General features: G+C 53.9%; 9 protein-coding genes across 9 annotated transcripts; 4 read left to right on the top strand and 5 right to left on the bottom strand.

Annotated features, from left to right (window-relative positions):
- Window positions 1-918: 918 nt before the first annotated feature.
- B0T23DRAFT_4291 (uncharacterized protein) lies at window positions 919-6842 on the bottom strand. Its single transcript, XM_062840169.1, has 2 exons — window positions 6591-6842; window positions 919-6506 (listed from the first exon to the last, which is right to left on the bottom strand). The coding sequence occupies exons 1-2, from the start codon at window positions 6682-6684 to the stop codon at window positions 1054-1056; spliced, it is 5547 nt and encodes a 1848-aa protein (XP_062696571.1). The 5' UTR covers window positions 6685-6842; the 3' UTR covers window positions 919-1053.
- A 244-nt stretch (window positions 6843-7086) lies between these two features.
- Window positions 7087-7987, top strand: B0T23DRAFT_4316 (uncharacterized protein). Its single transcript, XM_062840331.1, has 2 exons — window positions 7087-7269; window positions 7323-7987. Exon 2 carries the CDS (start codon window positions 7352-7354, stop codon window positions 7820-7822), a length of 471 nt encoding a protein of 156 aa, XP_062696570.1. The 5' UTR covers window positions 7087-7269; window positions 7323-7351; the 3' UTR covers window positions 7823-7987.
- Window positions 7988-8517: 530 nt separating this feature from the next.
- B0T23DRAFT_309143 (uncharacterized protein) lies at window positions 8518-8817 on the bottom strand (the record flags this gene model as incomplete). The annotated part of the gene is given in 2 exon segments (XM_062834502.1): window positions 8518-8654; window positions 8670-8817. Coding segments are annotated over 2 exon segments (285 nt in total), but the record flags the coding sequence as incomplete, so codon positions are not given.
- Window positions 8818-9506: 689 nt separating this feature from the next.
- On the bottom strand, window positions 9507-10857 carry B0T23DRAFT_400649 (uncharacterized protein; the record flags this gene model as incomplete). Its single annotated transcript, XM_062838514.1, has 6 exons — window positions 9507-9577; window positions 9615-9973; window positions 10034-10063; window positions 10099-10194; window positions 10396-10574; window positions 10633-10857. The coding sequence occupies 6 exons, from the start codon at window positions 10855-10857 to the stop codon at window positions 9507-9509; spliced, it is 960 nt and encodes a 319-aa protein (XP_062696568.1).
- Window positions 10858-11192: 335 nt separating this feature from the next.
- Window positions 11193-11735, top strand: B0T23DRAFT_307640 (uncharacterized protein; the record flags this gene model as incomplete). The annotated part of the gene is made up of 2 exons (XM_062834431.1): window positions 11193-11367; window positions 11512-11735. Coding segments are annotated over 2 exons (399 nt in total), but the record flags the coding sequence as incomplete, so codon positions are not given.
- Window positions 11736-14624: 2889 nt separating this feature from the next.
- Window positions 14625-17867, bottom strand: B0T23DRAFT_400646 (uncharacterized protein; the record flags this gene model as incomplete). Its single annotated transcript, XM_062838513.1, has 4 exons — window positions 14625-14759; window positions 15259-15432; window positions 15601-15648; window positions 15822-17867. The coding sequence occupies 4 exons, from the start codon at window positions 17865-17867 to the stop codon at window positions 14625-14627; spliced, it is 2403 nt and encodes an 800-aa protein (XP_062696566.1).
- Window positions 17868-19698: 1831 nt separating this feature from the next.
- On the top strand, window positions 19699-21555 carry B0T23DRAFT_416574 (oligomeric golgi complex component, COG2-domain-containing protein). The gene has a single exon (XM_062839636.1). It carries the CDS (start codon window positions 20169-20171, stop codon window positions 21417-21419), a length of 1251 nt encoding a protein of 416 aa, XP_062696565.1. The 5' UTR covers window positions 19699-20168; the 3' UTR covers window positions 21420-21555.
- Window positions 21556-22842, bottom strand: B0T23DRAFT_328615 (ribosomal protein L1-like protein). The gene is made up of 2 exons (XM_062835686.1): window positions 22376-22842; window positions 21556-22313 (listed from the first exon to the last, which is right to left on the bottom strand). Exons 1-2 carry the CDS (start codon window positions 22621-22623, stop codon window positions 21650-21652), a joined length of 912 nt encoding a protein of 303 aa, XP_062696564.1. The 5' UTR covers window positions 22624-22842; the 3' UTR covers window positions 21556-21649.
- A 202-nt stretch (window positions 22843-23044) lies between these two features.
- B0T23DRAFT_368827 (putative glutamate--tRNA ligase) lies at window positions 23045-25424 on the top strand. The gene has a single exon (XM_062836476.1). It carries the CDS (start codon window positions 23184-23186, stop codon window positions 25092-25094), a length of 1911 nt encoding a protein of 636 aa, XP_062696563.1. The 5' UTR covers window positions 23045-23183; the 3' UTR covers window positions 25095-25424.
- The last annotated feature ends 814 nt before the right edge of the window (window positions 25425-26238 follow it).

The raw sequence follows: 26238 nt of genomic DNA, 5'->3' as shown, positions 1-26238 counted from the left end.
AGCGCATAAACCCTAACCCTCTCTTTCGTCCCATCTCCCCATCATCCCATCTCCCTTTTCGTTGTGTTGACACTCGCCTTCATCTTCCCTATTTCTCATCCGATAACCCAATCTGATTTCTTAGTGGTAAGGCACGTTCCAAAGGAAATTCAGTCAGCAAATCAAGTTTGAGGGACATATACAACAGCGGTATTCGAGCTGTGCAGTATCAATAGCCCGGGAGCCCGAGTCACCAAGCTCGATGTAATCACACATCTCGACACAAGTATCACCAAAAGTGGTCTTTTATATCTTTGTTGATTTTGTCCCATCACCCCCACCTACCCGCTTCACCATCCGGTAGTGACACTCGCTTCCTCCCTTCTTACTACTTCATAGCTCATACATCATACTCTACACTTATCCCCCGCAATTCTGCCCGCGTGTGTGTGCTGCGTGCGCCGTTTAGACAGTTGCCATTGTTGGCTGCGTTCCCTCCCTCCTGGTACATAACATGGTAGGCACTCAAGCGGCCGGATAAACAGGGACAAAACAGCAGATAACCACCCAATGTAAAGAAACCCTGTACAAGAGACACTGTATGACATGACGTGACACGACACGACCGATAAAGACAAAAGATGATGATGGGGAATGGTATACGCAAAAAGGGGTATTCAAGCTGACAAGAAAAACAGAAAATCCGACCCGAGGCTGCGCAGCAGCATTTCCAAAAAAAAAGTGTTGAACGCTGACCTTCACCAAGAAAAGAAGAGAGAATACATGACTGTGGTGAGTGTACATGGTGGTATGTAAGACCTGCCTGGCATATCGTTGATGGTATAAGCAAAACAAAAGGGAACCTCCAAAAGCAGCAGCGGGAAAGAGACTTCAAATGATCAACCCAGGAGGACAGAGAAGAGCAACAACTACAGCAAGCCGGACGAAACTTTCCAGAAGTGACCAGCCTTTGCCCAACAAGCACACGCACACTCACACGGACCACGTTAGCTATGCGGCCCAAGGCGTTGAAGCCCATGCCTCTCGACTTACTCCGCCCCCGGAGCCAAAACATCAACGCATTTGCTGCGCCATAAAAGTCTTCGCCAACTCATCCCCTCCACTCTCTGCTGCTCCCATCCAGTGGATAGCCAAGCACATCAATGCCGGGTCGCTCCTGACATCGCCCATTCCCATTCCCGCAAATCTGGCGCTCTCATCCGAACTGCTTCCACCGGCACCAGATCTTCCACCACTGCCACCGTACTTGTCAATAACAGCTTGCTTGAATACCTCCCGGGGCTTGCTCAGCGGCAGAGTGGTCCGCTCGACCAGCTCAGGGTTGGACAAGTAAAAGATAGCCAGCTCGCGCTGCGCCGTGGGATCGCCTTCCTTGGCCGTGATGGTCCACATGCGTGCAGCGTCGGCGAGAGAGTGAGTGGTGAGAGGAAGCGGGGATGGCGGCGAGTTGAACGGGGACGATGGATTGTCGGCTGTGGGTGTTTGCGTGCCGCTTGGCTCTTCTCCTGCTCCGCTGCCCGCTCGGTGGTCGTATGCATCGTTACGAGTCGTGGTGAAGTTCTTAACTACCTCGTCTGCGACTTCGACCATTGTCCGGCACACTTCTTGCTTGAGACTGAGTGCGGCAAGTCCGGCGTCCCAGAACGCTTTGCCTCGTTCTGTCTTGTCAAGCATGGTGGGAGAGACAAAGGCGGCGATGAACTGCAAGTCGCGGAAGAGTGTTTTGGGACGCATAGATGAATCACGGAAGAGCTTCTGTAGGACATTGGCGATGGCATCCGTGTTGGCAGGGTACACCGATACAACGGAGCGCGTGTCGGCTTCTCGTCCGCCGCCCGGCACTCTACCACTATGCCCATGACTGCCTGAAAAGGCCGGAGCTTGCATGAGCGCGTGAGAACGCCGCTCCTTGAAGCTGTCAATCGCGTCGTCGATAGGCTGCGATCGGGTTTGGGTCCCGTGCTCCTCGGTGGTCGAAGATGCAGAGCCGGGATCAGACCGCGCCCAGGCCAATCGAGAGCGCCGGGATCCCGAATTCAGGGATGCGCTGATCAAGTGTTGGAGCTCATGAAGGGCATTAAGCTTAACATATGGGTTGGGATGCACGCAGAACATCCGCAAGAGTCTCTGGTAGGACTTCATGAATGGGAAATCAGGCATTGCTTCCTTCTTTCCGTCGCGGTTAGACCGCTGTCCGGATAAGGGCTCGTTAGGGGCAGTATTCTCGTTCCCGTGAACACTGCCCGAGCCACCTGCCTCGGCAACAGGATTTTGTGTCTCGGATGCTCCCTTTTCGCTTACTCCATCGCGGAGGTCGGTGTAGCTCTTCTTCCTTTCAAGGATCCGCTGCTTGAGGCCACCTTTGCCGGCGGACTTGCGCTTCTCCTTGCCCAGGGCCTCACGGTTGCGGCGCTGAATGGCTTCTCGGCGATCAATACAATCCTGGCCTAGACCTTCGAACCACGCGTCCGTTTCCGAACCGCGAGAGAATACCAGGTTACCAAGATCGGAGAGAATAAGACTGGTAAGCGTCTGGCGGAGTTCGCCGAGGAAGCGAGCCTTCTCCTCTGACTGGCGCTGCTGGAAGACAGTTTCGCTGGAAGATGACACTGAGGCGCCAGACCGACCTATCGAGTGCTGGGTGTTGGACGGGAGAGTGTGATGATTGGGAGGGTTGAAGGAGCCAGAGAAGTTGGTTATGCTCGTGGTTGGCGACTGAGCCCTGGACGTAACGGTACTCGGGGATGTAGGCCGGCGGTGGAAGGGTGACCAGAACGTCTCTCGAGAATCGATCTGATGCACCGGGGATGATGCACCGAAGTAGTCCGAGCCGTCAATCTCGGAAATTGCCGTGCTAGCTCGTGAATAGCTGAAGCGGCTAGAAGAATCGAAGGACAACTGACTCAAATTATGGCCAGACAAAGCTCGCAGATTGGTGTTGGATGACCGGCCCCGCATTCCCGGGGTGAATCTCCTTTCAGGGTCGCTAATCACACTGATGGAGTCATCCCACGAGACCGACTGGGTGTCGAAGTCTCGGTCACGGCGGCTGACCTGCTTGCTCTCGAGGTTTCGCCTATCCCGCGTGAAAAGTTCACTGGACCATAGAACCGGTCCGTCGACAATGCTATCACCGAGCAGTTTGTTGATACAACTATCAACCTCACAGCAGAAGCGATGGATTCTCTCCTCCCCGCAACAGAAGTTTTCAACCTCATACTGCTGCAGCCACCTGGCGGTTTTCTCTGCCTGCTCGTCACGGAGCTTGTTAGGTCCACCTTGCTCTTCGGGCGCCGCGAGGATGTCCAAGACCTGGGATTCGGTCTTGAAGAGGTAGCTGGAGGCTGGGCCACGTTGCATCCTGCTTTTGACTCGCTGGAACGAATTCCAACGGTGAGGCATGCCCATGGTTTTGAGGGCGACTGCAACATTTCGTGATTCGTCATAAGGTGCGGAGTTGCGTACGTCGGTAACGTACCACATCTTGTTACGAAGGGCACGAAGCCGGCGCATCATTGAATCGATAAGACCCTCGGCGCGCTCCTGGCTCTGCTTCAGCCAGATAAGCCATGCATCGTATTCTTCAATGGCGGCGGCAGACTTGCGGATCGAGTCTCGTGGGCCACGGGAGAAGATGTTGAGCAATGTTGAGAACCCATCCTTGCGCAGAGACTCGGATGTAAGGGCGTTGAGCTGTTGGAGTGTCCTCCAGTAAAGGTGGGCGTTGACAAAATCCGATTGTGCTCGTGATTGGGAGGATGCGGCTGTTAGCATGGCGATAAGGAGTGACGTGGGTTCCGCGGCCTCTGGTAACTCTTTCCCCTTGCCATTTCCCCGGCTGGAAGTGTCCGACAGACTGCTGGTAACACTCGGGGCTCGTGAACGACAGCTATTGTATGGATTCCGGCTGCCCATATTATTGGCCATCCGGTTTTTGGACCTGTATTTCTTGAGTGTCGACGCTCGGTTGCTAAAGGTTTGCTTTCGCGTGCCACTGCTCTCCAAATTCTGAGGAATCTCATATTCCTGAACCAACTTCAGGATCGCGTCTCGGAGTTGGTGATAGTCGTGGTACAGTGTCGGCCGTTCGTTGTCAGTCTCGTCAGTTTCGCTATCGGTGTTAGAGGTAGTGGCCTCTTCATCGACCTCATCATCGGGATCGAAGGTCATGTGCGTTGAAAGTTGGCTGCCGTTGCCAGAGATAAACAAAACCGCCCAGCGCTCAGCGCAAGGGTGACAGGAGCCGTTCAACACGTCCTGTCCAAGGACCTGAGACATTTCATGCAAGGCGAGACGAAGACGGTACCCGTCATCCTCGTAGTTGACCGAAGAACTTGGGGCGCTTGAAGCCGGAGGAGAGTAACCGGGCCCTTCCTCGAGAAGGGGCTCACGGGATGTTGTTATATCGCTGGTTATCGAGCCGGCACTGGTGCTGACAATCGACAAGGCGTCGAACTGCGTACTAGGGGCTGTCCTCACAGACATGGGTTGAGATGCCACAGAGAAGTTGGACACAGACGGCGCCCCAGATCGGCGACCTCCAGAATGAACTGAGGCTGGTCTTCGATCTGGGAAGAGGGCGTTGGCAATGGTAGCGAAATCGGCAGGGCTAACGACCAGATACGGATGAACTTCTGCTGTTTCTCGAAGGGACGTGATGGATCGAGCGGGCAAGAGGCGGGTCTTGGGCTGATACTTTGTGTTTCTAAACCGGTTCTGTATGTTCTCAATGTGCCCTCGGATCTTTGGTGGGATCGACACCGGAGTTTTGCTATGGAGCATGTCAATAACGAGTTTTTGTGCATTCATGGCAACGGATTTGAGGATCTTCTGTCGCCCATATTCAGTGATGTGATAGTCCGCCATCATCCCGTAGGCCTCGGGGTGAATGATGACTCCGAGCAGCCAGGTTGAAAACAAGAATTTGGCCACAAGCCACTTGCGGGTCGCTTCGAGGTATTTCTTTTCCAGGCATTTGATGATTTCGTTCCCTAGCTCGATAAGTCCCTCGGGGATACCGGTGTTGTCTTCATCGTCAATGACCTCGAACAGCTCATCCACAGCTTTGGCATAAAACTCCTCCGCGGCAATCTGATCCTTGGAACTCCAATCCGAAATATTGAACCGGGTTCCATGTTGGTCTTCGGCTCGGTCGAGCAGAAAGGCTCCTTCCTCCAGGATCTTCATAAGATACCATTCCATGTTGGATTTTCCGGACCAGCCGCGCATGGAAACCCAAACATTGCAGATGGACATGACAGTCTGTTCACTGCCAGTGGCCGGGTTGGAGATCAACCGAGCGCAGACGTTCGCCCAGATCGCCGTCCTGCGCTGGTCCTCGGCGCTGTCGGGACCTGCAGAGTTAGCAAAGCAAGTGTATATCAAGGCCGACATGGGATCGTGTCTCTGGAAGGACAAAAGCCGCTCGATGGCGCTTCTTTCCTGGGCCGACTGCCGATTGGCGCCCACTGCGCTCGAGGAGCTACTGAAGGTAGAACCGACAGCACTCGAAGAGCCCGACATACCCGAAGTACCACGACCAGCTGGTCGGCTGTGATACGGAAGGACCGACTCAATTGGCTCCATGGTCTGATGGAACTTTGTCAGCGCCGCCAGTTCGGTGCTTTTCAAGGAACTGATTCTCGTTGCCAAATAGTCGGGATTCGTTCTGATTTGATTGAGAACACTCAACAAAGCCTCTCGCGACTCAGAAGACAGGTCGTTGAGGAAGCATGGAACAGTCCCTGGTGCTGGGGTAGTGCCCGCAATTGATCCCGTGGGTGTGTCAACGCTCTCGGTTGACGTGAGACCTGGCGCCTGCGCCAATTCCATATCGGGCTCGAGCATCGCATACCGACGGGTTTCGTCGCAACTCTTGCGGACGTCGATGATTGCATTGTACAAGGATGCAAACGTCTTCTTGTCGTCTCCACGGAAGCAATCCACCAGGCTGCGATGGGCCATCTCACCAGACCTCATGAGACGGGCAGAAAGTGCCGTCGAAATGAGGTTCCTTTGCAGGCGAATCCTTGTGTTTGCGCGCTTGCGCTCCTGGTACTTGGACAGGCGAACAACATGGGCCAGCTCCTCCAAGGTTGTTCCTTCACTTTCTGGACTCCAAAAGGGCTGGGTATAAAGTGAAACATCAGACAGCAACGGCCGCGGGAACTTGAGCTTGGCCGGTTTCTCATCCGACAAGGACAAAGAGGCGGTTGCAATATTGGTGTTGAGACTGTCGGATGAGTCCTTGGGAGTAGGCGCTGGCGACGGCTCTGTGCCTTGGTCGATCGTGGGCATGGGACGGATGGGAAGAGTGGTAGGCATCTGCAGACCAGGTCCGCGCCTAGACAGGTCGTCGTTACGGCGGCTCATGTTTGCGTCTTTGGCCGCGCGAGACGGGCTCTTGGTTCGATGTGCTCGTGAGTGCAAGGCGTCCACATGACTCTCCGAAGATGGCGGATTTGGCGACCTCGACGCTGCCGGAGGAGACTGTTCTGGGGATGGAGCTACTCGTGAAAAGGACGTGGGTTAGCGCAACGGGACTAGAGAGCTCAACCTTGGGGAATGATCCTCTGGTTTCCCCGACATACGCAGCGACGATTGAACGTTGGTGGGCGAAGAAAGAGAGCGCTGCATGGATATCATAATGGGGCCATGCAATATAGGGTCCAAGTGGTCGACCATGTACTACCGACGACGGCGGAGGTTGGCGTTCCAATGACAGCGACGGGGGTGCTCGGTTCGGCTCGACAAGGCGCTAAGATATTGGATGAGATATCAACAAATGGGAGCTGGACCACCTTCGGCTTGGAACGTTTCTTGTCTTGGGGTATCAAAGATGGGTATAACAGTTCATGTTTTCATGAAGACTAAGAAACGGATATGTAGGTATATTTGTCTTGGGAACGGGAACAAGGCGAGCCCTGGCCGTGCGTGGTTGATGTCGCAAACCGAGAGACGATCTAACAAGTGAGCAGGGATAGAGGTCCGCACCCAAGGAGATGGGGGTAGGCAAGGTTGATTCCGTCAGCTGTGAGGTCCAGTCGAGAATACGCAATGGATGTTTAGATGACGGACAGCGAACCCGGAGTTTCGTTGCCCTGATGGTTATGGTCTTTGGCCGATTCCTGGGGTTGAGTTGGGACTTGACGACCTGAAGTGAAGAGTCAAGAGGGCTCAACAACCTAAAGGTCCTCGCCTTGCCTTGGGGACAGGGACGGGGAGCTGCCCGTTGATGGTCTCGCCTCAAACCACCTGCAGGCACGCAAGGTGAATCAGAACCAAGCTGCAAGAGGAAAGGAATGCTGATCGGTCGCTACTAGGAAAAGTTCAGACACCACACCATGCCCTGATGGCCCTGGTCGATATGGCTCTCTGGGGCTTAGCTGGATGGATCCTCAGGGGGAGAGTACGATCCGAAAGACCCAACCTAACTGAAGCAGGCGAAGGACAAGGAACGGGACTGGAGTCCCGTCGGGCACGAGGACGGCTGGGACGGAGACGGGATGGTCGACAGCGACAGCAACAGCGCGACACTTTGCGACTGACAGGGCAGGGCGACGACAGGGTTGGTTTTGGACACAGGGCAACGGACAGCGGTTATGACAGGGCGAGAGCGTCTGGTGGATCCTCCCGGCGGTTATGTACCCAGGTCGTCGACTACCTAGGTTGGGGGTGGAAGGATTCCCTCTTTGGGTTGGGCGGGATGAGTGGAAGTAGTGTATGTAAAATAAAGCAAGTGGTGATGATGTTTGTCTTGGTTGTCTCCCTCAGATCATCATCTCTGCTCACAGCAACCTGCAAGTTGCCATCATGTGGATGAGACGGATATCGGGTTTTCATGTACTTGGACAATCCATCCCACCGAACTGGAAAGACTGAGTGAGAGCCGATGAGAGCGCAACATGAGAGAGCTAGGTGACGGACGGGAGGGAGCTGGTGTGTCTCGTCGCACCCTGGACGGCCTGGCGCCTCTGCCTTGCTGCCGTGAACTCAAGATGATCACGGTGACTTTGAGCGATGTACCGGCCGGACGTGGGGTAAGGGACGGATAGCCCAGTCCAACAGGCGGCCCACTTATTTACAAGTTGGGTTTGGCGGCTGGGAAATGCGGGACACACTTTGAAGCAGCTCCCCTCGTGCCTGCAAGTTTGGAGTCATGCCTTGTGAGGTTGGAGATTGGTGGATTTCCTTGTCATTCAGCGCACTTGCAGCGAGCGGTCCACTGAACGGCATGCTCGCATGTTTCTCTGCCACGCTACAATCCCTGTCTCTTCTTTTTTTTTTTTTTTTTTTTTTTTTTTTTTTTCCCATCTCGTGAAGCTCTTGTTGTTCAGGTTCCCTCCAGACAAGGAATCATGGTTGAATATCAGATCTCGTAAATCGATATCAGAACGGTTACTATAGCTCACCAAACGGGCTTCATTCGTCGCCCAGAGACAGACAGCTTTTCCATGCCGCCCGCAACTGCACGCACCTCTCCTTCCTCATTTCAGTCCTGCATCTTCATTTCAAATTTCACAGTTCCCCCCCCCTCCCCCACCTGCACTTGCATGTGTCAGAAAGAAAGAAAGAAAGAAAGAAAGAAAGAGCTACGGGTTGAGGCTCCTCTTGCGTCCAGTAGGTCCCCTCCTCCTCTCTCCTCCATTGCCCCGCTTCCACTCACCCACTTCTTTCCCTTTTTTCGGGCCCGACATGTGCCTGACGTGATTTGCCCTCGTATCGTTCGCGCTTGCGTTGACACTTGCGCTTGTCCCTCTGGCTTTTTCGGCCTGCTTGCTTCGGATGCTTTCCATCAAATGTGGATGTCGTGGACACAAGATACTACCCGCTCCTCCTTCCGTTGGATGGACGGACACCGTTGCCGCCAGTCATGCTGAGTGAGCTGAATGGACGAGATGGAGTCCCATGACAAACACTGAACGCGCGACTTTGATAGCGACAGACGTCCAGCTTCCAATCGCCGTCTTCAGCTTGATCATCCCCTCTTGCCTCTCCAAGCGCCGCAGAAACATAATCTTCCATGACGCATATCCACGGATCACGCATCACCGGTCGAGATAATATGCGGGAGAATCCTGCTATGGACATCTATCTGCTCTTTTCCTGCTGTGCCTGACGACTGCGGGATGAGTGCCCAACCTCATGAGTATCAGCTTGTCATGGCATCGAAGGCATGGATGGCATGGCTTCATCCGAGTCCACCGCTTCTCTTGTGCTCTCTTCCTTCTTGTCGTTTCTTGCCTCCAACTCGTCAGCTTTTTCGTGCTTTTCCACCGCCCCCTCACCAGACTCGGGCTCATCCCTCCGAAATGCAGCCATCAGTTTCCGTGGGGAGCAAAATGTCCTGTCCGAGCTTAGTACCAAAAAGTCATGATTCATGATATGGTTACGAGGTGACGGAACACCGGCCACACTGCCAGCTCATACTACACTACTCCTCCAAACTATCGATATGCGCAGTTGCAGTCTGATGCTCGGCGTTGATCCCCTCAGTCACGTACTTATCAAAGAGTCAAGCAAGGATGGAGGAGATATGTATCCAGATCCCCGACATCCCAATTCCAGATGGTGACGGCTGTGTTGAATGACAGACACCCTTCCCACTTACATACCTATGTACAGACATGTCTCCTGGCTATATACTTGGTGTACAAGGCTTGCCTTATACCTTCCCTCTCCGGCCTCTCTGTTATCATGTTTGTCTCGTCCTATTGTTTCGCTCCAAACCCCCCTTTTCGGAAGGCATGAGGTGCCCTTGGATAATCCTATAGGCCGCACGCTGAGCATGTACACAGCCTGCTGAGCTGGCCTTGCATTTTCGCCCCCCCGCCCTTTTGCATCTCCCACGGCTTCCCATTGCCTGGGCCCGGCTCTTGGCAACCTGGCCGTCAAATCGTCCAATGCCAGTCGTCCACGATCCAAGACCACCCCAGGAGCCTGCCTGCTTTTGGCCTCTTTCGGAAGCAGGTACCTGAAGCAAGTACTCCCCACCCAAAAGACCCCCTAGAGATACTTTGGGCTACATACCGACCTGGGAACAAGCGTCGTGAACATGCCCGGTCTGGTTGCCAACTCACACCACCCACACCCACACACCTAAAGTTCACCACCACGGTCACCACCCTCTCAGACGGCCTCACAGTCCAATTACATGTTCTCGTTATGCCCGCTTGATCCTGCCACGGCTTGTCTCTGCCGCCGGTATATCAGAATCCTCCGATGGTTATATCTTTCTTTTCTGGAATGACACCTTCCGTCCCTCCAAGCCAAGCTGGGACGATCGGCCAATGCCGCCAGCGGTAGCATTGTTGAGCGCCATCCCAGGGTAGATTCTTTCCTTTCATAATGCCGGCCATTGAAACAGGCAACACGAGGCGAGGCAAGGCCGCATACTGCGCACCATCGCGGCGGTGATCCGGCCGGCAGATGGACGACAAGTCAACAAAAGGGTCCAACAACACGGCCGGCGCTTGTGGCTCCACTCCCCAACATCGATCCGTCTGGGTCGGACAAGCTCCCGTCTGTGTGTCCGGGTCTCTTTTTCCATCCCAGAGACATATCAGAGGGTCCTGCTGTGCGAGGATTCTTGCTTCGCCGCACCTTTTTGGGTGGTGCGGTTGGTTGTGCAACCCCTGTGCTGTCTTTCTGTGACGGCCCAGATCCCGCACTCATCCACACCTGGCAGTTCATGATGGTGGCTTCCATAGCTCCTCCGTTGCGGAGGTCTTGGGGCTGTCTCCAATTCCCCAGCCACGCCGCGCCGATACCACGCCGGCCGATTCTGGTCCCGGGCCACGCACCACGTACCTTAGTCAGGCACGCACCTTTACCGCCAGTTTCGTGACGACGTTCCATCCCGAGCCCATAAGCATGTGGCGCATAGGGGTTTAGTCCCTACCTTAGTCCAGCACTTCTGCACGTCAGACTCCTCATCTCGTCCCACGTTGTGGGCAGCATGGAAATGTTGCCCGGTCCCAGCTTCGACGGCGCAATGAAAACGGTTTCATTGGTGATAGCTGTGTTATATATGCCTCCCAGCCGCCTTTCAAGCCTTTTGATACGACTTCATCCCCCTTTCCTCGTCCAGGGTTCCTCCTACGTGGCTCACTCACCACCGTTCATTATCCCCAGACCGCTGCTTCGAGGTTACCAACAGGGTTATAACCCGCATACGCATACGCATACATCTCGTGCACTTGCTTTGCTTGTCGGGAGGGATGAAGCTGCCTTTGGGTAGCGAAGCGCTCAGCCGGTTTGAAACCGCACAAGAGCCGAGAAACTGGGAGGCAGGTACCATGCTAGCTTGGTTGTGCCTGAACGTGGGCAGAGTTGCCTTGCCACGCCCGTCGTTTCATGCTGCCGGAGGTAAAGTGGGTGCTCGGCCCCCTCCAAAGACGAAGCAATCAAGGCAGCGGCGGGATTCAGTTCGATCTATCAGAGATGTTTGCCCTGCTGGATAATGACAGGTACCCGTCTGTTTCCTGATAAGTCATTTACTAACGGCAACAGGTTTAGGGCTTGGTCATACAAACACAAACCCACATACGACCTACATTAAGTACGTGAAGCATGTCTCAAGACGGAAGGACGACAACAAATATGTCTCAGGCGCGAATATGCCAGCGAAGAACGATCTACGTCTCAGTGTGCACATTGTGCTCCCGGGCTACCTCGTCAACTCGTCTACACCCTTCCCAGTTTGCGGCTTCATGGGCATCGTGGAAAACGACTAGTTAGTCCGTGAATCCAGTTTGGGCTAGAGATGGTCGTTCAAGCGCGCACACGCCCGCGTGCTGTGCCACGTTGTCACGGATATGTCCGATGACTTCTTCTTCACAAGTCAGAGGGAGAATTGGGAAAAGAGCGATGCCGTGCCTCGGTGACAGTCCTACCAGCCACAAAAGCTTACATGCACCCACATTCATGGAGCTTCACCTTCCACCACACTTTGCCAGCTAGCAACTCTGCCAGCTAGGCTAGCTAGCCAGTGCTCTCCGCTCGCCTTACCTGAGCAATTGGCCAACGAGATGATTGCGCAAATCCTGGGAAACACAGGGCGAATCCTACACACTCCTCCCGAGACAATCCCGGCGGGTCTGCTCATCCCGTTTGGTCGTGTTAGCTAATTTTCCCAGCCCAGATTTGATCGTTGACGTTTTTCGATAGCCTCATTCTCCAGATCCTCATCTTCCAAGGTCAACGTGGACTAGTGCCTTATCTGCGCCAGCTGAAAAGAGTTGTTACTCTCACGAACGCGCAGCTCACACCGCTTCAAGTAAGGAAAGAAGGTAAAGAAGGGCTCCAATAATGGTTTGACCGTTAGTTCAAGACCTTATCTCAACTTTCCTATCTGTATCCATCTCTACTTGTTTCGTAGGGTTGTTTAACCTGAGCGTGATGTTACTTTGAAGTGAAGAGCAAGGGGGGATTCTTCAAAATCAGCCAAGTAGCAAGCCAGAAAATCGCGTGGACCAACCCTTACAGTATCACTCCATGTCTGCTTTCTTGCTGTGTGTCGTTGTGTAAGGTAGGTGTGTGTAAGCTGCGTTCTGTGCTACGTACACCTCATCGGGAACACAGCATCCATTGTTCTAGCTTTGGAAGTTGGTTCGGGTAAGTTTAGACCCGGCCAGAAGGTTTGACGGAGTTGGGGCTGTGAGAGCGAGCAACAGGTTGGGCAGGTTGGGGAAGTTGGGGAGGGGCAAGGAGAGACAGAATAAACAAAGTGTGTGTGGTAAAGAAGGAAGGGGCCACCACCGTGGGTTGAGTTTGCCGAGATTCATCGTTTATGGAGGTCTCTGATGAGAAGTTTATGTCTCATCAAGTCTTACAAGCCAAAATGTCCGTCCGAATTCTTTCGAGGTTGGAAATGTTTATGGTGGTTTTGGCGGTGGTGGTGCGGATCTGTGGGCTTAGTTTACCTCTGTTTGTCTATGTCAAACGCTGGAAAAAAGAATTAGGCAACAAGAAAAGAAAGGTAAAAAAAGAGAAAAAGATAGACAGAAAAAAAAAAAAAATAAAAAAAAAATTCATAACATTTTCGCAACGTCAAGCTTGGGAACCGAACCGTAAATCAAGAGAACCAAGCACACGTGTACGTAAGTAAGTGGAAAACAACAGCGACACAGGCATGAGGATTCGGGAAAGAAGACTTTAAGTAATCTAGTATGCAACCGGGAAGGAGGAAACAGACAGGCCCCCAAAAGAACCAGTGGAAGCAGCATACAAACTTTATATTTGTCTCTCAAAGGGAACTATGAAGTCTAATGTATTATAAAATGGGAAGATAGCTATCTCATTTCATGGGAGGTATTCCCAGTATGGAGATATCCATTGCCTTGATGGAGGAACTTGTCTAAGAGACTGACGGGATGTGAGCAAGCTACCTGCTTACCTAGGTATGAGATAGGAACTAGAACTATGGCAATTGACGAACCAAGATCAATAACCCTACCTCTATTTAAACATATATATATAGTGATAAGAGCGAAAAGGCTTTTGAAAATAATGAAAACGTACAAAACCAAACTTGTACGAAAGATGGGTTTATGAACAAACTCTCTAGACCATCACGAACATGAAAAAAAATATCGATTAATGGAAGAGAGGAATGTTTACCACACATCACAACAGAAAAGGAGGAAAGTAGTCCTGGTCAGATATATGATGTGGCGTGACATGGTATGATACAATATGACATGGTAAAAACAGTCAGTGCACGAAAGAACAGGGCGTAGAAAAGGAAAAAAAAGAATAGATGGAATGAGGACTCTCAAAGAAAAAAAGAAAGTTCAGTAGGGCATACCAAGATGGACTGTACATCTCCATCTATCTACATGTAGAGGTGCCTAGGTAGGTAGTCATACATCAATCGCCGCCGTCAACATACGGACCCCTCCGGCCCCCTTCCGATCTCTCGTTATCCCCTACCGGCCCCGACTCCGGCTCCGGCTCAGTCCGCCCCCGGGACATGAACTCTAGATCTGGTCTGTCACAGGTCAGCCATTACATCATCATCAGCTTCCATTTCAACGGTCGTCTGAATGAACCTTATGTAGGTTTCTTTTTACAAAGAATCGAGGTTTCCTTTTTTGACTTCCGGTTCAGATGAACGTACCCTTAAAGAAAAAACATGCATTTCATCTCATCTTCGTTACGTTCCTTCTTATTCTTCTCTTTGTGTTTACGGACTTGATAAGACACTCTCCCCTCCTTGTTCTCTCCTTTTTGTTCTCTTTCCTATTTGGTTATCTCATACAAGCAGCAATAGATAGTAGACAGACAAACGGACAGAAAGTACCTGTGATTTTCTTACCCGTTCGTTTCCCAGTTCTTCATCACAAACCTTCGTCCCTTGTTTTTTTTTTTTTTTTTTTTTGGTAGGGGGCGGGCCGGTGGCTGTAGTAGAAACTTAGGTAGCAGAAATACTCACGAAAAAGGGAGGTATAACAAAGTAAAACCGAGATAGAGAGAGGTAGAAGCTACATGTATATGTACGGACAGGCGTGGGATGATGAGATGGAATTGAAAGATATTGAAGGACAACTGGTGCCGGTCTGGCTCCATCTTCGGGACTCCCGAAAGGATCAGTATCAGTACCAGCGTCAGCACCAGAAGCATGATCACCTAAGAAAAGGAGGGTAACCCATAAAGAGCTTTCCTCGGTGGAAATCGCGATACACTGGCATTGGTCTCATCGAAACTGACAAAAGACGACACGCAATGTCATCAATTACAAAGGTGAAGCATAATAAATGCTAGCAAGTTACGTATACACCAAGATAACGACAGCAAACAACCCGCCCAATGTGCGCTCGATAATAACTTTGAGTACAGAATATGTGATATGCAACAACAAAGCCTCAAAATACCCATCCATTCCCTTTTTGTTTCCGTTTCCCCCCCCTCCTTTTGCGAATCCCTCGTCATATGCTTTTCATATTTCCCTCTCGTGCTTTTGTATCATGGGCCACCATCAAACGAACCACGACGTCCGCGTCTGCCTCGCTTGCTTTGGTGAACCTCTCGGTTCTGTCAAGCGAGAACTGTATCCCCTTCCCCCTTCGCTCACTGCCATCGTCAATATCCCCTCAACCCCTCATCTCCCGTCTCGATCCATCCGCTTGCGCGTCTATATGCATGAAGCAGTATTCATTACCATCTCCATCCCACAGCACAACTGTCAAAGATGCAAGTGACAAAACGACAATGCATATGATAGGCCAACATATGCCTGCTTTCTCTACCAAACCCAACCAACTCGGCCACCAGTCTATCGGCCGGCAGCAAGCGAATGATCAAGACGTTGGGCAAAGGCTGCAGATACCAAGCCAAAAGGCATGAGGGGATAAAGATGGATGGAAACTGCGGGAGCTGCGGGAACGGTCGCAAGATGTGACCTAGATGAGTGACGTTGATCCACAGGATTGGCTGGTGTGGCCGTGGCGGGTGTGATGATTGGATTAGGCCGCAGATTTGGCCGCATGAGGAAATGGAGGCCTGAACCTCCCCTCCGCTTCTTCGCACCACTTGTCGTCGAGACAAGGTGGGTAGCGGGACATGAATGTTGGGTTATTGACATGTCAAGCCGGCATGCACCGGGCCAACGAACGCCAGAAATACCGACAGATCCCCGTAATATCCGGACTGTTCGACATAGAGTATCACACCTATGCGAAAACTCTACAGGCTATTCGCGGCCCAGTTCACTCACCCCTCCCGAACCTGACATCGAACCCCTTAAGTACCGCCATGATACTTGCGGCCTCTACTTCGATCGGCGCCCACGCTTTGCCCGTCGACGATTGCTGCAGGCTTACACTGCCTCGATGAGGCGGTGGGTTAGCAGGCACCGCTCTCAGCTTGGGCAGCCACGAGCCAATGTCATCAGCTGCTTCCTCAAAGTGCCGGTGAGAGGCAATAGTCTTGTAGGCCTCGGCGCAGGAGAGGGAGAGTGCGAAGTTACTGGCAGCGACATTGTTGGAGGAAGAAGATGAGGAAGAGAATGGGTTGGGTGGTGTGGGAGCAGGTAGTTGATTGGCGGTCTTGTAGCGGTTGAGGTTGATGGGGACGACATCATCGTTGTCGTCGGGCTTCTCAGTCTTGCAGCATCCGCCGCCGGGACCGCGGCCGCCGCAGCACCCGGACGGGGGAGCAGCGCTACTGCTGCTGTCAGTCTGTTGCCTATTGCGCTCAAAGTTGGCGGCAAGGGAGCGGCAGAAGAGGCCGGACTTGGGATCAGCTAGACACTGAGCGCAAGTACCGGGGCCACCGGGACCACAGCCACCGGTCTTGACGGGGAGCTTGGATTGCGCATCTTTGTTGGTGTTGTTGGCGCGGTTAAGAGAACCGAAGCTAGGTAGCTTGACAGCACCCGTAGCCGTGACTTCCATAGGCATGGGGACGACATCGTTCTCGGATGGCGGCGGTGTGTGCATCTGAACTTGCTGAACCACCGAGGCAACGGTCATGGAGGCGGCCGAAAGGGCCATGGATTCGGCGCACACGCAGTAAGTCCCGTCCTTGCAGAACCCGCACGACTCGTGCATCTCGACAGAGGTTATAGGCTGGGACTGCTGCTGGGCAGGGGCTGGAAGGGGGGTCATGGTTGTCTCAGGCTTCTTGGACGAGAACAAGGCAGTAAAGTCAGTCTCCAACTGCATGTCCTCGACGCCAGCATCAGAGCGCTGCCTCTTCTCGTCCGGACCCAACGAGGGCGAGCTGGGAGGTAGTGGCCTCTTGAGGTCGGCGGCCGCCAAGACGCGGATGGATTCCTCCAGACAAGCACACCTTCCTTCGGGAGTGCATCCGCCGCAGCCCATCAAGACGTTGGAACTTTGCATGAGCTCTTCAGCGCAGGCACATGAGCCGCTGCTCTGGCAGTTACCGCAGGTGACGTCTAGCGGGGACTGGGGAGCTTCCTCGGGTGGCGAGATGATCTGAGAGATGGAGAAGGGCTGAGCAGTTGGTCGTGGCTCTGCAATGGGGACGGGGTCCACCTTGGGCGCCAGCTGTGGCTGTTGCGTAGGCTGTTGTTGCTGTTGCTGTAAAGTATAGCCGTTGGACGGTTGTGATAGAATGGACTGCGGCGACATGTTGTTGTTGTCCCAAGAATTCTTCAGCGTATTGCGAGCTTGCTTCTCCTTCTCCAGCATGTCCTCCAACCAGCGGCATCGCGATTGCAGGGTCTGGACTTGGACCTCGAAATGGCTAATGCGACCCTGGAGCTCGCTCACAACGCGCTCATGCTCCTCCTTTTGCTCTTCCAGCTGGTCCTCCAACTCGCCGACGCGGGCGGCCCTGCGCTCGCGGAAAGCTCTCTGAGCAGCGCGATTCTGTGCCTTGCGCTTAGTAGGGGGCGTGTCGGTGGCAGGCTTACGTCCAGGCTTTGGTCGGGGAGGGATGACCCATTCCTTAGTGGTCATGCTCAAAGGACCTCCTCCCCCAGGAGTAGGGCAGTCGACGGGCGACATGGCACCTTGGCTAGATACGGAGGCGGCTCTAATAGGGGCAGGTTTGGGTGCGACGCTGGGACGAGGCGCAATGGGAGGCACGCCAGTGAGGTTGGTGGTGGTTGCAGTGATGGAAGTCGATGATGCCGGAGTGGAGACGCCACAGCTTGAGGTTGGAGAGGGGGCCGAAGTGGCGGGGGTCGAGACGGCACTCGGGGAATCCCGCTTGGCAAAGGTGGCTGCTGTGGTTGATGATGATGATGATGATGATGTTGGTGCCTGCTGTAGGGCTGACAGGTCCATATCAGATTGGAGATTTTGGCGTTGCCGATGTTGCACTTGTTGTTGTTCAATGGACATGGACACCGAGGTCATCTGACCGGCCATGTGAGCGGCAGAGGCGACGGCCGTCATGGCCCACAGTGTTGTCTGTCGTTGCTGGTTGAAAGGAGACCAGGCGGTGTTGCACAAAGAACCGACTGAACTGACCACCCGACTGCAGTCAATTTAATGAGGGGATCGATGGCAGGACTGGCGGAGGATCTGATAAGATGGCGTGGGTGTGATGGACCGTGGGAGGTTCCGGTATTCGGGCGGCCCGGGGGCAGGCGATGGGTTTTTATTTTAATGTCGCAGGCAGAGAGTGGACACTGCCCTAGAGCGGGAGAACAGTGGGCGGAACAGTGGATTTCCAGGTCGCTGGGCCGTTGGCGCTGTCTCGTTCCTTTTCTGGGGCATTGCCCGAGCCGAAGCCGAGAAAAAACGTGGGGCGATTGTCCACTTCGTGTCCGACTGCCGTGCCGAATTCTTGTGAATCCCGTCGATCAACAACAATTGTGATGACAATTGGTTGAAGATTGCTGTAAGATAAAATCAGGTATAGAAAAGTAAGAAGCTGACGGCTGTGGGTGTAGCGTGTTTGTGTCAAATTGACTTGGATCAATGTCAGATTCGCATGTGTCTTTGACTTTTCTTGATGGGCAAAGGGGAACCATGGAAGGTAAATCAAGAACAAGATTCTCCTCCGACAATGAGGGGTTGTCGATTCCCTTTTGGCAAGAACGACTGAAGACCATGGTACACTGTAAGGAAAATTTGCACCTGGGAATGATCCGACACGGAAGGAGCGATTTGTGCTTGGGATACTCCAGTCTGGCATATGCCCGTGGCTGGGGTTTCTCGGGTCCAAGCGAATTTCGGTCAACCTCGCCCACAAAATGAGGGCTCTCGCTTGTTTGATTCGATGATCTGTGATGCTGATGCCCCGCGTTGCCTGGCTGACGAAAGGAACAAAAGGCCGAACAGTCTGACAGAATGCTCCACTGATTGATTGATAAGATTACAATAAGTGCGCTAGTACAATCGCAGAATAGCCGTAGTTGCTAGTGCGTCACGAAAGAGTGGGGCACGTCGTGGTCAAGCGGGGACCTATGACTGGAGCTTCCACTTGGATGGATGTGCCTGTCCGGTTCGGCACTGCAGTCTCTGAACCTGTCAACGCGCGGATCAAAAGAAGGGAACTGAACTGAACTGAACTGTGGAAGCGAAATGCTCAACGTGCCATTTTAACTGTATGACGCCGTGGTTACGAGGCTGAATCGTCCGATCATCTTGCTCTATCCCCTACTACCGAGCCAATACGTCGGAAATACGACAGGCAGCCACTCATCAGCGTTGCAAGCGATGTCGGCTGACGAAGGCGGTCTCCATCGATGCTGTGGGCAAGGGAAGGGGATCAACCGCGGTGTGACTGGAGGCCATGGGTGATTCAATTGCGTTATTCATGACTAAACTTTTGCTCGGATTGGCACGAAGCTGTAGGTCATTATGTTGAATCACGACTGTGATCTCTTCCGAGGTCCTTCCAGATTTCCCATGGCGAGGATGCCGTTTGTGATTTAGCGAGATGTAGCTTTGAACGTCTCCGGAATAAACCATTCGGTGATTCGAGCTGAAGCATGGTGGTTTGAACAAAAGAGGATATTCAACCTGTTGCTTGTTTATAGGACGCTGAATATGGAAATCAATAAATTCACACAGCTCCTTTCGAGAAAGTCTTGCAAGACAGTGCTTGAATATGGAAACAAGAGTGTTGTTGTTAAAGGCCCCGCACGGGCCTTTCCACCCTCCTGCATGAGTCGAGGGACCCACGGCAGTGCCAAGAGAAATTATCAGATCGGCCACATCTCCCACTGACAGCTGAGAGAGCTCCGAGTGAACCCCGCGGGAACAATCAAGAAACACACAATCACACTCAACCGCGCAACCAACAGGGTCCCCAGCACTCAACAACAGCCACCGGCCCGATCAGAGATTTCTGTTTACGCAACCAAGAACCAAAATATCCGCTCACGAAGTGGAATCTGCCCTGGCCTGGATTTTGAGGGTCATCAGATCACTCAATCATCAATCAACCCCACACCATCCTGCACTGCACTCCATTCCCGTCACCGAGGTGCAGTCCCGTCACGCCGAGTCCATCCATCCCGGTCCGCACTTCAAGGGAGCTCATAAACGGCCGAGCTGAATCCGAACCCGCACCCGCATCTAAACCGGAGTCGGAGCCCGAGTCGGACCTGAAGAGTCCCACATTTCCGGATATCAGCCCCTGAACCGGACACCGGCTTTCAAGAAACCACATTCTGCTACACTTCCGAATTCAGTCCGTTAAACACCGGCAACCAACCTCATTCGGCGGCAACAACAGCCACAAAAATGACAACCCTCAACACCCCCAACTTTGCCGCCCCCTCCTCCCATGGTCGCCCCTCCTCACCCCCTCAATCCCAAACCTCCTCACCCATCTCCCCAAAGTCCACAAACCACGCCTTCCCCTCCATCTCCACCAACCTATCCAACCTATCCAACAACCCCCCTCCTCCCCGCCTCACCACCTCTTCCCAACAGTCCCCTTCTTCTGGAGAAGTCGACAACATCTCCGACGACGACGACGACGACGACGACGACGACGACGACGACGTATCCAACCTCCCCTTCCCCACCGCCCTCCCCCGCCCCTCCTTCCTAACCCCTCACTTCTCCCCCCTCGCCTACCTCGACTCTCTCTACGCTTCGTCCTCTTCTCCCGATCCAACCAACGCCACTGTCGTCACAGCCACACCCTTCAGCCAAAGACACCAAACCCTCCCTGACCTGCGTTCGGAACTGCATACTCGCAGCCTGGCAATCAGTTCCGAACTGCTGGAACTCGTCAACGCGAACTATACCTCCTTTTTGAGTCTAGGGGATGAACTGAAAGGGGGAGAGGAGCGGGTGGAGGATGTGCGGGTTGCTGTTTTGGGATTTCGAAGGGCAGTGGAGGAGGTTCGGACCAAAGTTAGAGAAAAGAGGGGGGAGATTGGAGAGCTGGTCAAGGAGTTGGGATACGTGCGGGGCGGGGTTGAGTGGGGGAGGGGGGTGTTGGAATTGGGGGAACGGGTGGAGGGGTTGGAAGTCAAATTGAATATGGGGAGTTTGGGGAGTACGGGGGGAAGTGGCGGGGCGGGAGGGACAGGAGCGGGAGCGGGAGTGGAAGCGTGGGTGAAAAAGGGGACGATTAATGCAGAAGAAGATCGGGTGGGGGAAGAGGATGAATATGAAGGGTGGGATGATGGATCGGAGGATTTCAAGGAGGAAGTGGTTGATGATGATGATGATGGGGAAGGTGACGAGGAGAGAGAAGGGTTTGTGGCGAGTAGTCCGGCGGAGTTGGAGGCGCTGGCGAAAGAATATGTCAAGATTGAGCAGATGGCGGATAGATTGGGTGGGCACGAGGTGCCGTTTGTGAGGAAGATGGAGGAAAGGATGATTAGGTGCCGGAATACGATCCTGCTGGATTTAAGGACCGCGTTGAAGGAGGCGAGGAGGGCAGGCGAAAGGGGCAAGAAGAGGGTGTTTAGGTATTTGGGTGTTTATAGACTGTTGGACGCGGAACAGGAGGCGGTTAGGGTGTTGAAGGAGAAATAGGTCCGATGTTAGAAGCAGATAATGGATGGTTCATGTAATAGAAGGCCGCTGCTAAGGAGCTAAGAGTACAGGTTCTGAAGAACAATTAATACACATATTACACATATACACAGAGAACAAGCACAAGGGCATACCCATGTTACCAACCGCTCCATTTTGCCATTATAATACATGCCTATGATACAAGGAAATCTAGCCCAACACCCCCGTCATATACTACAACAGCACTCTTACATGACCGACTCCAGATCCTCGGGCTTGATCTTGTCGTCGGTAGGCGCAAACTCGGCGTTCAGACTCATGCCAGGACCGTGGGTAGTGCTCAGAACCACCTCCTCCACCATCTTGGGCGTGGTATCATCCAGCTTGCTAATGTCGGACTTGATCTTGGCCATGAACACACGAATGTTCTCGGCCAGCTGCTTGGGGGTGAAACCAAGCTGGCCAACCGCCATGCGCACGACACCGTTCCTCTCCCTGTACTCGTCCATGCCAATCATGTCCCGGAAGGTGGCCTCGAGGTTGTTGGTGATGGTCTTGGTCTTGCCGCTGGGCATCAGACCCTTGGGACCGAGCAGTTTTCCGACGTTGGCCTTGCGCAGCGCGCCCTCGCTCTCGGTGTGGCAGAGAAGCTTGTTGAAGGAAAAGTTGCCCGACCGGATCGCCTCGAACAGGGTCTCCTCGCCGGCCATGACGGCGCCGAGGTTCTTGGCCTCCTCCTGCAGCGCGCTGCCCTCGGGGCAGATGACGGCGATACGGGTGTCGGTCTTGACGGGAGTCGGTAGGCGGACGCGGTCGCGCACGACGGGGCCGTTCTTTTTTGTCCTGAGCTTGACGTGCACCTCGTACTTGACGGACAAGGGGGGTTGGCCAACCTCGACGGCGCGGAGGTAGCTGGTTGGTTACAGTTAGTGTTGTGTTATGTTTTAGAGAACAGCTGAGGATTCGCAACATACCGCATAGCATCGCAGAGAGAAAACTGCTGCTGGCCGGTCAAGTCCCATGACTTGAAGAACTTGTACTGCTTCTTCTTCTTGGGCGCCTTCTTGGCTCCGCCCTTGTTGGGGTTGTTGGTCGCATATCGAACCTGCGATGCGGCGACCGACGGGACGAGGAACTTGGGTATTGTCGGAAGAGCAGCTCTGGTGGGCGTCGACAGGCTAAGCCTTGCCAGCGAGGCAAGACATTGTTGTGTTGAAGCCATTGTGTGTGAGAGAGGAGCTGTGGTCGGGTGTCGCACTCTCCGGTAGAAGGGGAACTCGAGGGGCGGCGGGCGGCGACGGCGGCAGCGGGACGGGGGGAATCGCGAATCGAATCCTCGAGTCGGGGACGGCAGCGGGCAGTCAGTCCAATCTCGGAGGGGTCCCGGCGCGGGCAATTGGCACGCTTCCTGCCCAGAAAAAAAGTTGGGCCCGGGGCAGGCTGCGCGGCAGGCAGCGCATTGATACCTCGCTCGCTGTTAGGACTTGCAGTGCTGAGCCACAGTTTCTGAGAGGAACGCCTCAGTCCGTCTTGACAAGTTGGGTTCCATTCCACTTAACACCCGACTGCAGTGACAAAGCGCCACACCCATCCTCACGTACCTACCCCGGACGCTACCGCAAGCGCTAAACTTCAGCGGCACACCTGAAGACCCCGCCGCTTACTCCACCCACCCGTCCCGCTGTGCCCCTCCAAAAACTTCCTTGACTCAATTGTCCCGGTGTTTCGTTGTTTTCTTGTACAGTTTTCACCCCAATTCCACATATACCCCCATCCATCACCATGAAGCTGGACGAGCTCAAGCCTCTCGAGGCCCTCCTCACCGCGGACTTCCGCCAAATCGAGCCCCGCCTGCAGGCTCTCGACAAGCACCTGATCCTGCGCACCTACCTCGACGGCTACACCCTCGGCGACATCGACACCAAGATCTGGCTCGCCCTCCGTGGCAACCGCGCCGCCGTCTCCTTCATCAAGCGCGGCTCGCTCGCCAACCTCGCCAGATGGTTCAACTACATTGAGGAGAACCACCCCGAGATCCAGGCCGAGATCAAGGCCAAGGATGCTGCCGCCAAGGCCAAGGTCGCCGCCGCCTCCAAGGCCGGTGCCAGCTATGCGCTCGCCCTCCAGAACGCCGACCAGGGCGTCGTCACCCGTTTCCTTCCCGAGCCCTCAGGCTACCTTCACATCGGACACGCCAAGGCTGCCCTCCTCAGCGACTACTTTGCCCACCAGGCCTACAAGGGCCAGTTGCGCCTCCGTCTCGACGACACCAACCCTTCCAAGGAGAAGCAGGAGTACCAGGATGCCATCATCGAGGATCTCGCCCTCATGGGCATCAAGCCCGACACGGTCACCTACACGTCCGACTACTTCGACTACCTCTACGACATGTGCGTGCGCATGATCAAGGAGGGCCACGCCTACGCCGATGATACCGACCAGGACACCATGCGCGACCAGCGCTGGAAGGGTATTGCCTCTGCCCGCCGCGACCGCTCCGTCGAGGAGAACTTGCGCATCTTCACCGAGGAGATGAAGAACGGTACCGAGGAGGGTCTGAAGAACTGCATTCGCGCCAAGCTGTCCGTCGACAACCCGAACAAGGCTCTCCGCGACCCCGTCATCTACCGCTGCAACATCGAGACCCCTCACCACCGTACCGGCACCAAGTGGAAGATGTACCCCATGTACGATTTCGCCTGCCCCGTCGTTGACAGCCACGAGGGCGTCACCCACGCTCTCCGCTCCACCGAGTACACCGACCGCAACCCCCAGTACCAGTGGTTCATTGATACCCTCAAGCTCCGCCAGGTCTACATGTGGGATTTCGCCCGCATGAACTTCATCCGCACCTTCCTCTCCAAGCGCAAGCTCGCCAAGCTCGTTGATACCGGCAAGGTCTGGGGCTGGGACGACCCTCGCATGCCCACCATCCGTGGTGTGCGCAGGCGCGGTATGACCATCCCCGCTCTTCGCGACTTTATCCTCAAGCAGGGCCCCTCCCGCAACGTCGTCACCATGGATTGGACCAACTTCTGGGCTAGCAACAAGAAGGAGATCGACCCCATTGCTCCCCGCCACACCGCTATCACCAAGAAGGACGCCGTCAAGGTGGTCGTCAAGGGCGCCGATGCCCCCGCCGAGCCCGTCAAGCAGGAGAAGCCCAAGCACCCCAAGAACAAGGAGGTCGGCACCAAGCAGGTCACTTTCGCCAACGAGCTCATTATGGACCAGGCCGACGCCAAGTCGTTCAAGGACGGCGAGGAGATTACCATTATGGGTTGGGGTAACGGCTTTGTCCGCAACATTGACACCTCTGCCGAGGTCATCCCCACCTTTGAGATCGATCTCAACCTTGCCGGCGACGTCAAGTCTACCGAGAAGAAGGTCACCTGGCTCGCGTCCAAGGGCCAGACGCTGGTCCCTGCCGAGCTCTGGGACTTTGACTACCTCATCACCAAGGACGTTCTCCAGGAGGAGGACAACATGGAGGACTTCCTCAACCCCGTCACCGAGACCATGGAGGAGGCCTGGTGCGACGAGGCGGCGGCCTCCCTCAAGAAGGACGACATCATTCAGCTCGAGAGACGCGGGTACTACCGGGTTGACAAGGGTCTCAATGACTGGAAGGAGGGCGAGGAGAAGAAGCTTGTGCTGTTCTGCATTCCTACTGGCAAGACTGGTTCCAAGTAAGTGTGTTGCCACTGAAGCATCATGTAAGCGGGGAAAAGTTTGTTGATAGAAGGCTTGTTGATGAATGAATGTAATGAAAACATTTGTATGGTCATGTTGTACGACACAATTGTGACCTTTTGAGCACCTGTTTTACAAATGTCTTGAAATGAAAGGGTTAGGGTTGAGTACTTGCAAACCCATTGGCCACACCCAAGTTGTCTCAACTCGGCGTAATTGCTCACTTACCCGGCACTTTCGCAAAACTGAAGCTTGCGGGCATCTTGACGACAGGGTAGCTACTTGACGATACAAAACACATTATCAAAAGAAGAATTTCACAAACCGTGCCTCTTTTGCGGGACGGGAGCTTCCGCCTGTGCCCGTTTGCGGCGCTGCACTTGCACTTGTGACTTGCGACTTGTGTCACCGCCCATGATGCAGACGCCAAACCCGACAAGCCACCATCGAAAAGACAGGTAAGTAGATTCCAAAACTCAACCCAATTTTCCTATCCTGAAACCCCGCCGGGTCTTGTCATCGAACAATCCAGAATCAAACCAAAGATTGCCGATAGTCGATCACATTAAATGGATAAACGGTGATGTGAAGCACTGGGCAGCGCAAGCGAAGCAAGCCAAGCGAACATGTCACAGACACGTAAAAATGCTACGCAAATGTAACAAAATGCAACGGTTCAACAACCAGGTTTTGTGTAACGGGATGGAAGACGAGAGAAATCAGCCCGCCCAGACGGACAAGAAGGGACGGGATAATGCCGAGAAGCAACAAGTCTCCAAAAGGAAGTTGGATTGGAGGAGCACAGCTTGGCGAATTGGTAGGTTCGTACAAATTAAACCGAACGGTAGACACCAGCTCGCTGTAGCTAACTTATCTACCTTACCTAGGAGAGGCCGTTATAAAACTGTGATAGGAGGTTACAATAACCGTGAATTATCATATCGACCAAAGGGGGGTTTACCTCATCGTCAATTCTCTGGAATCAAGGGGCAATTAAAAGCGGAAAGGTACCGCAGGACACTCCTGCCTGCAGTGCCGCTCTTTGGGCCCTGACAGCGATCGACGCCAGGCTTGGCTCGGATCAGTTCGGGGGACGTGCGCCCACCTGAAAGCGACCGAATGCTTGTCCAACAGGCCTGCAAAT

The sequence above is a fragment of the Neurospora hispaniola genome (genome assembly GCF_033458365.1).
Source record: "Neurospora hispaniola strain FGSC 10403 chromosome Unknown B0T23scaffold_1, whole genome shotgun sequence".
Lineage (NCBI taxonomy): Eukaryota > Fungi > Ascomycota > Sordariomycetes > Sordariales > Sordariaceae > Neurospora > Neurospora hispaniola.
Note: the sequence above shows the minus strand (reverse complement) of the source record. Positions and strands in the feature narration are given on the sequence as shown.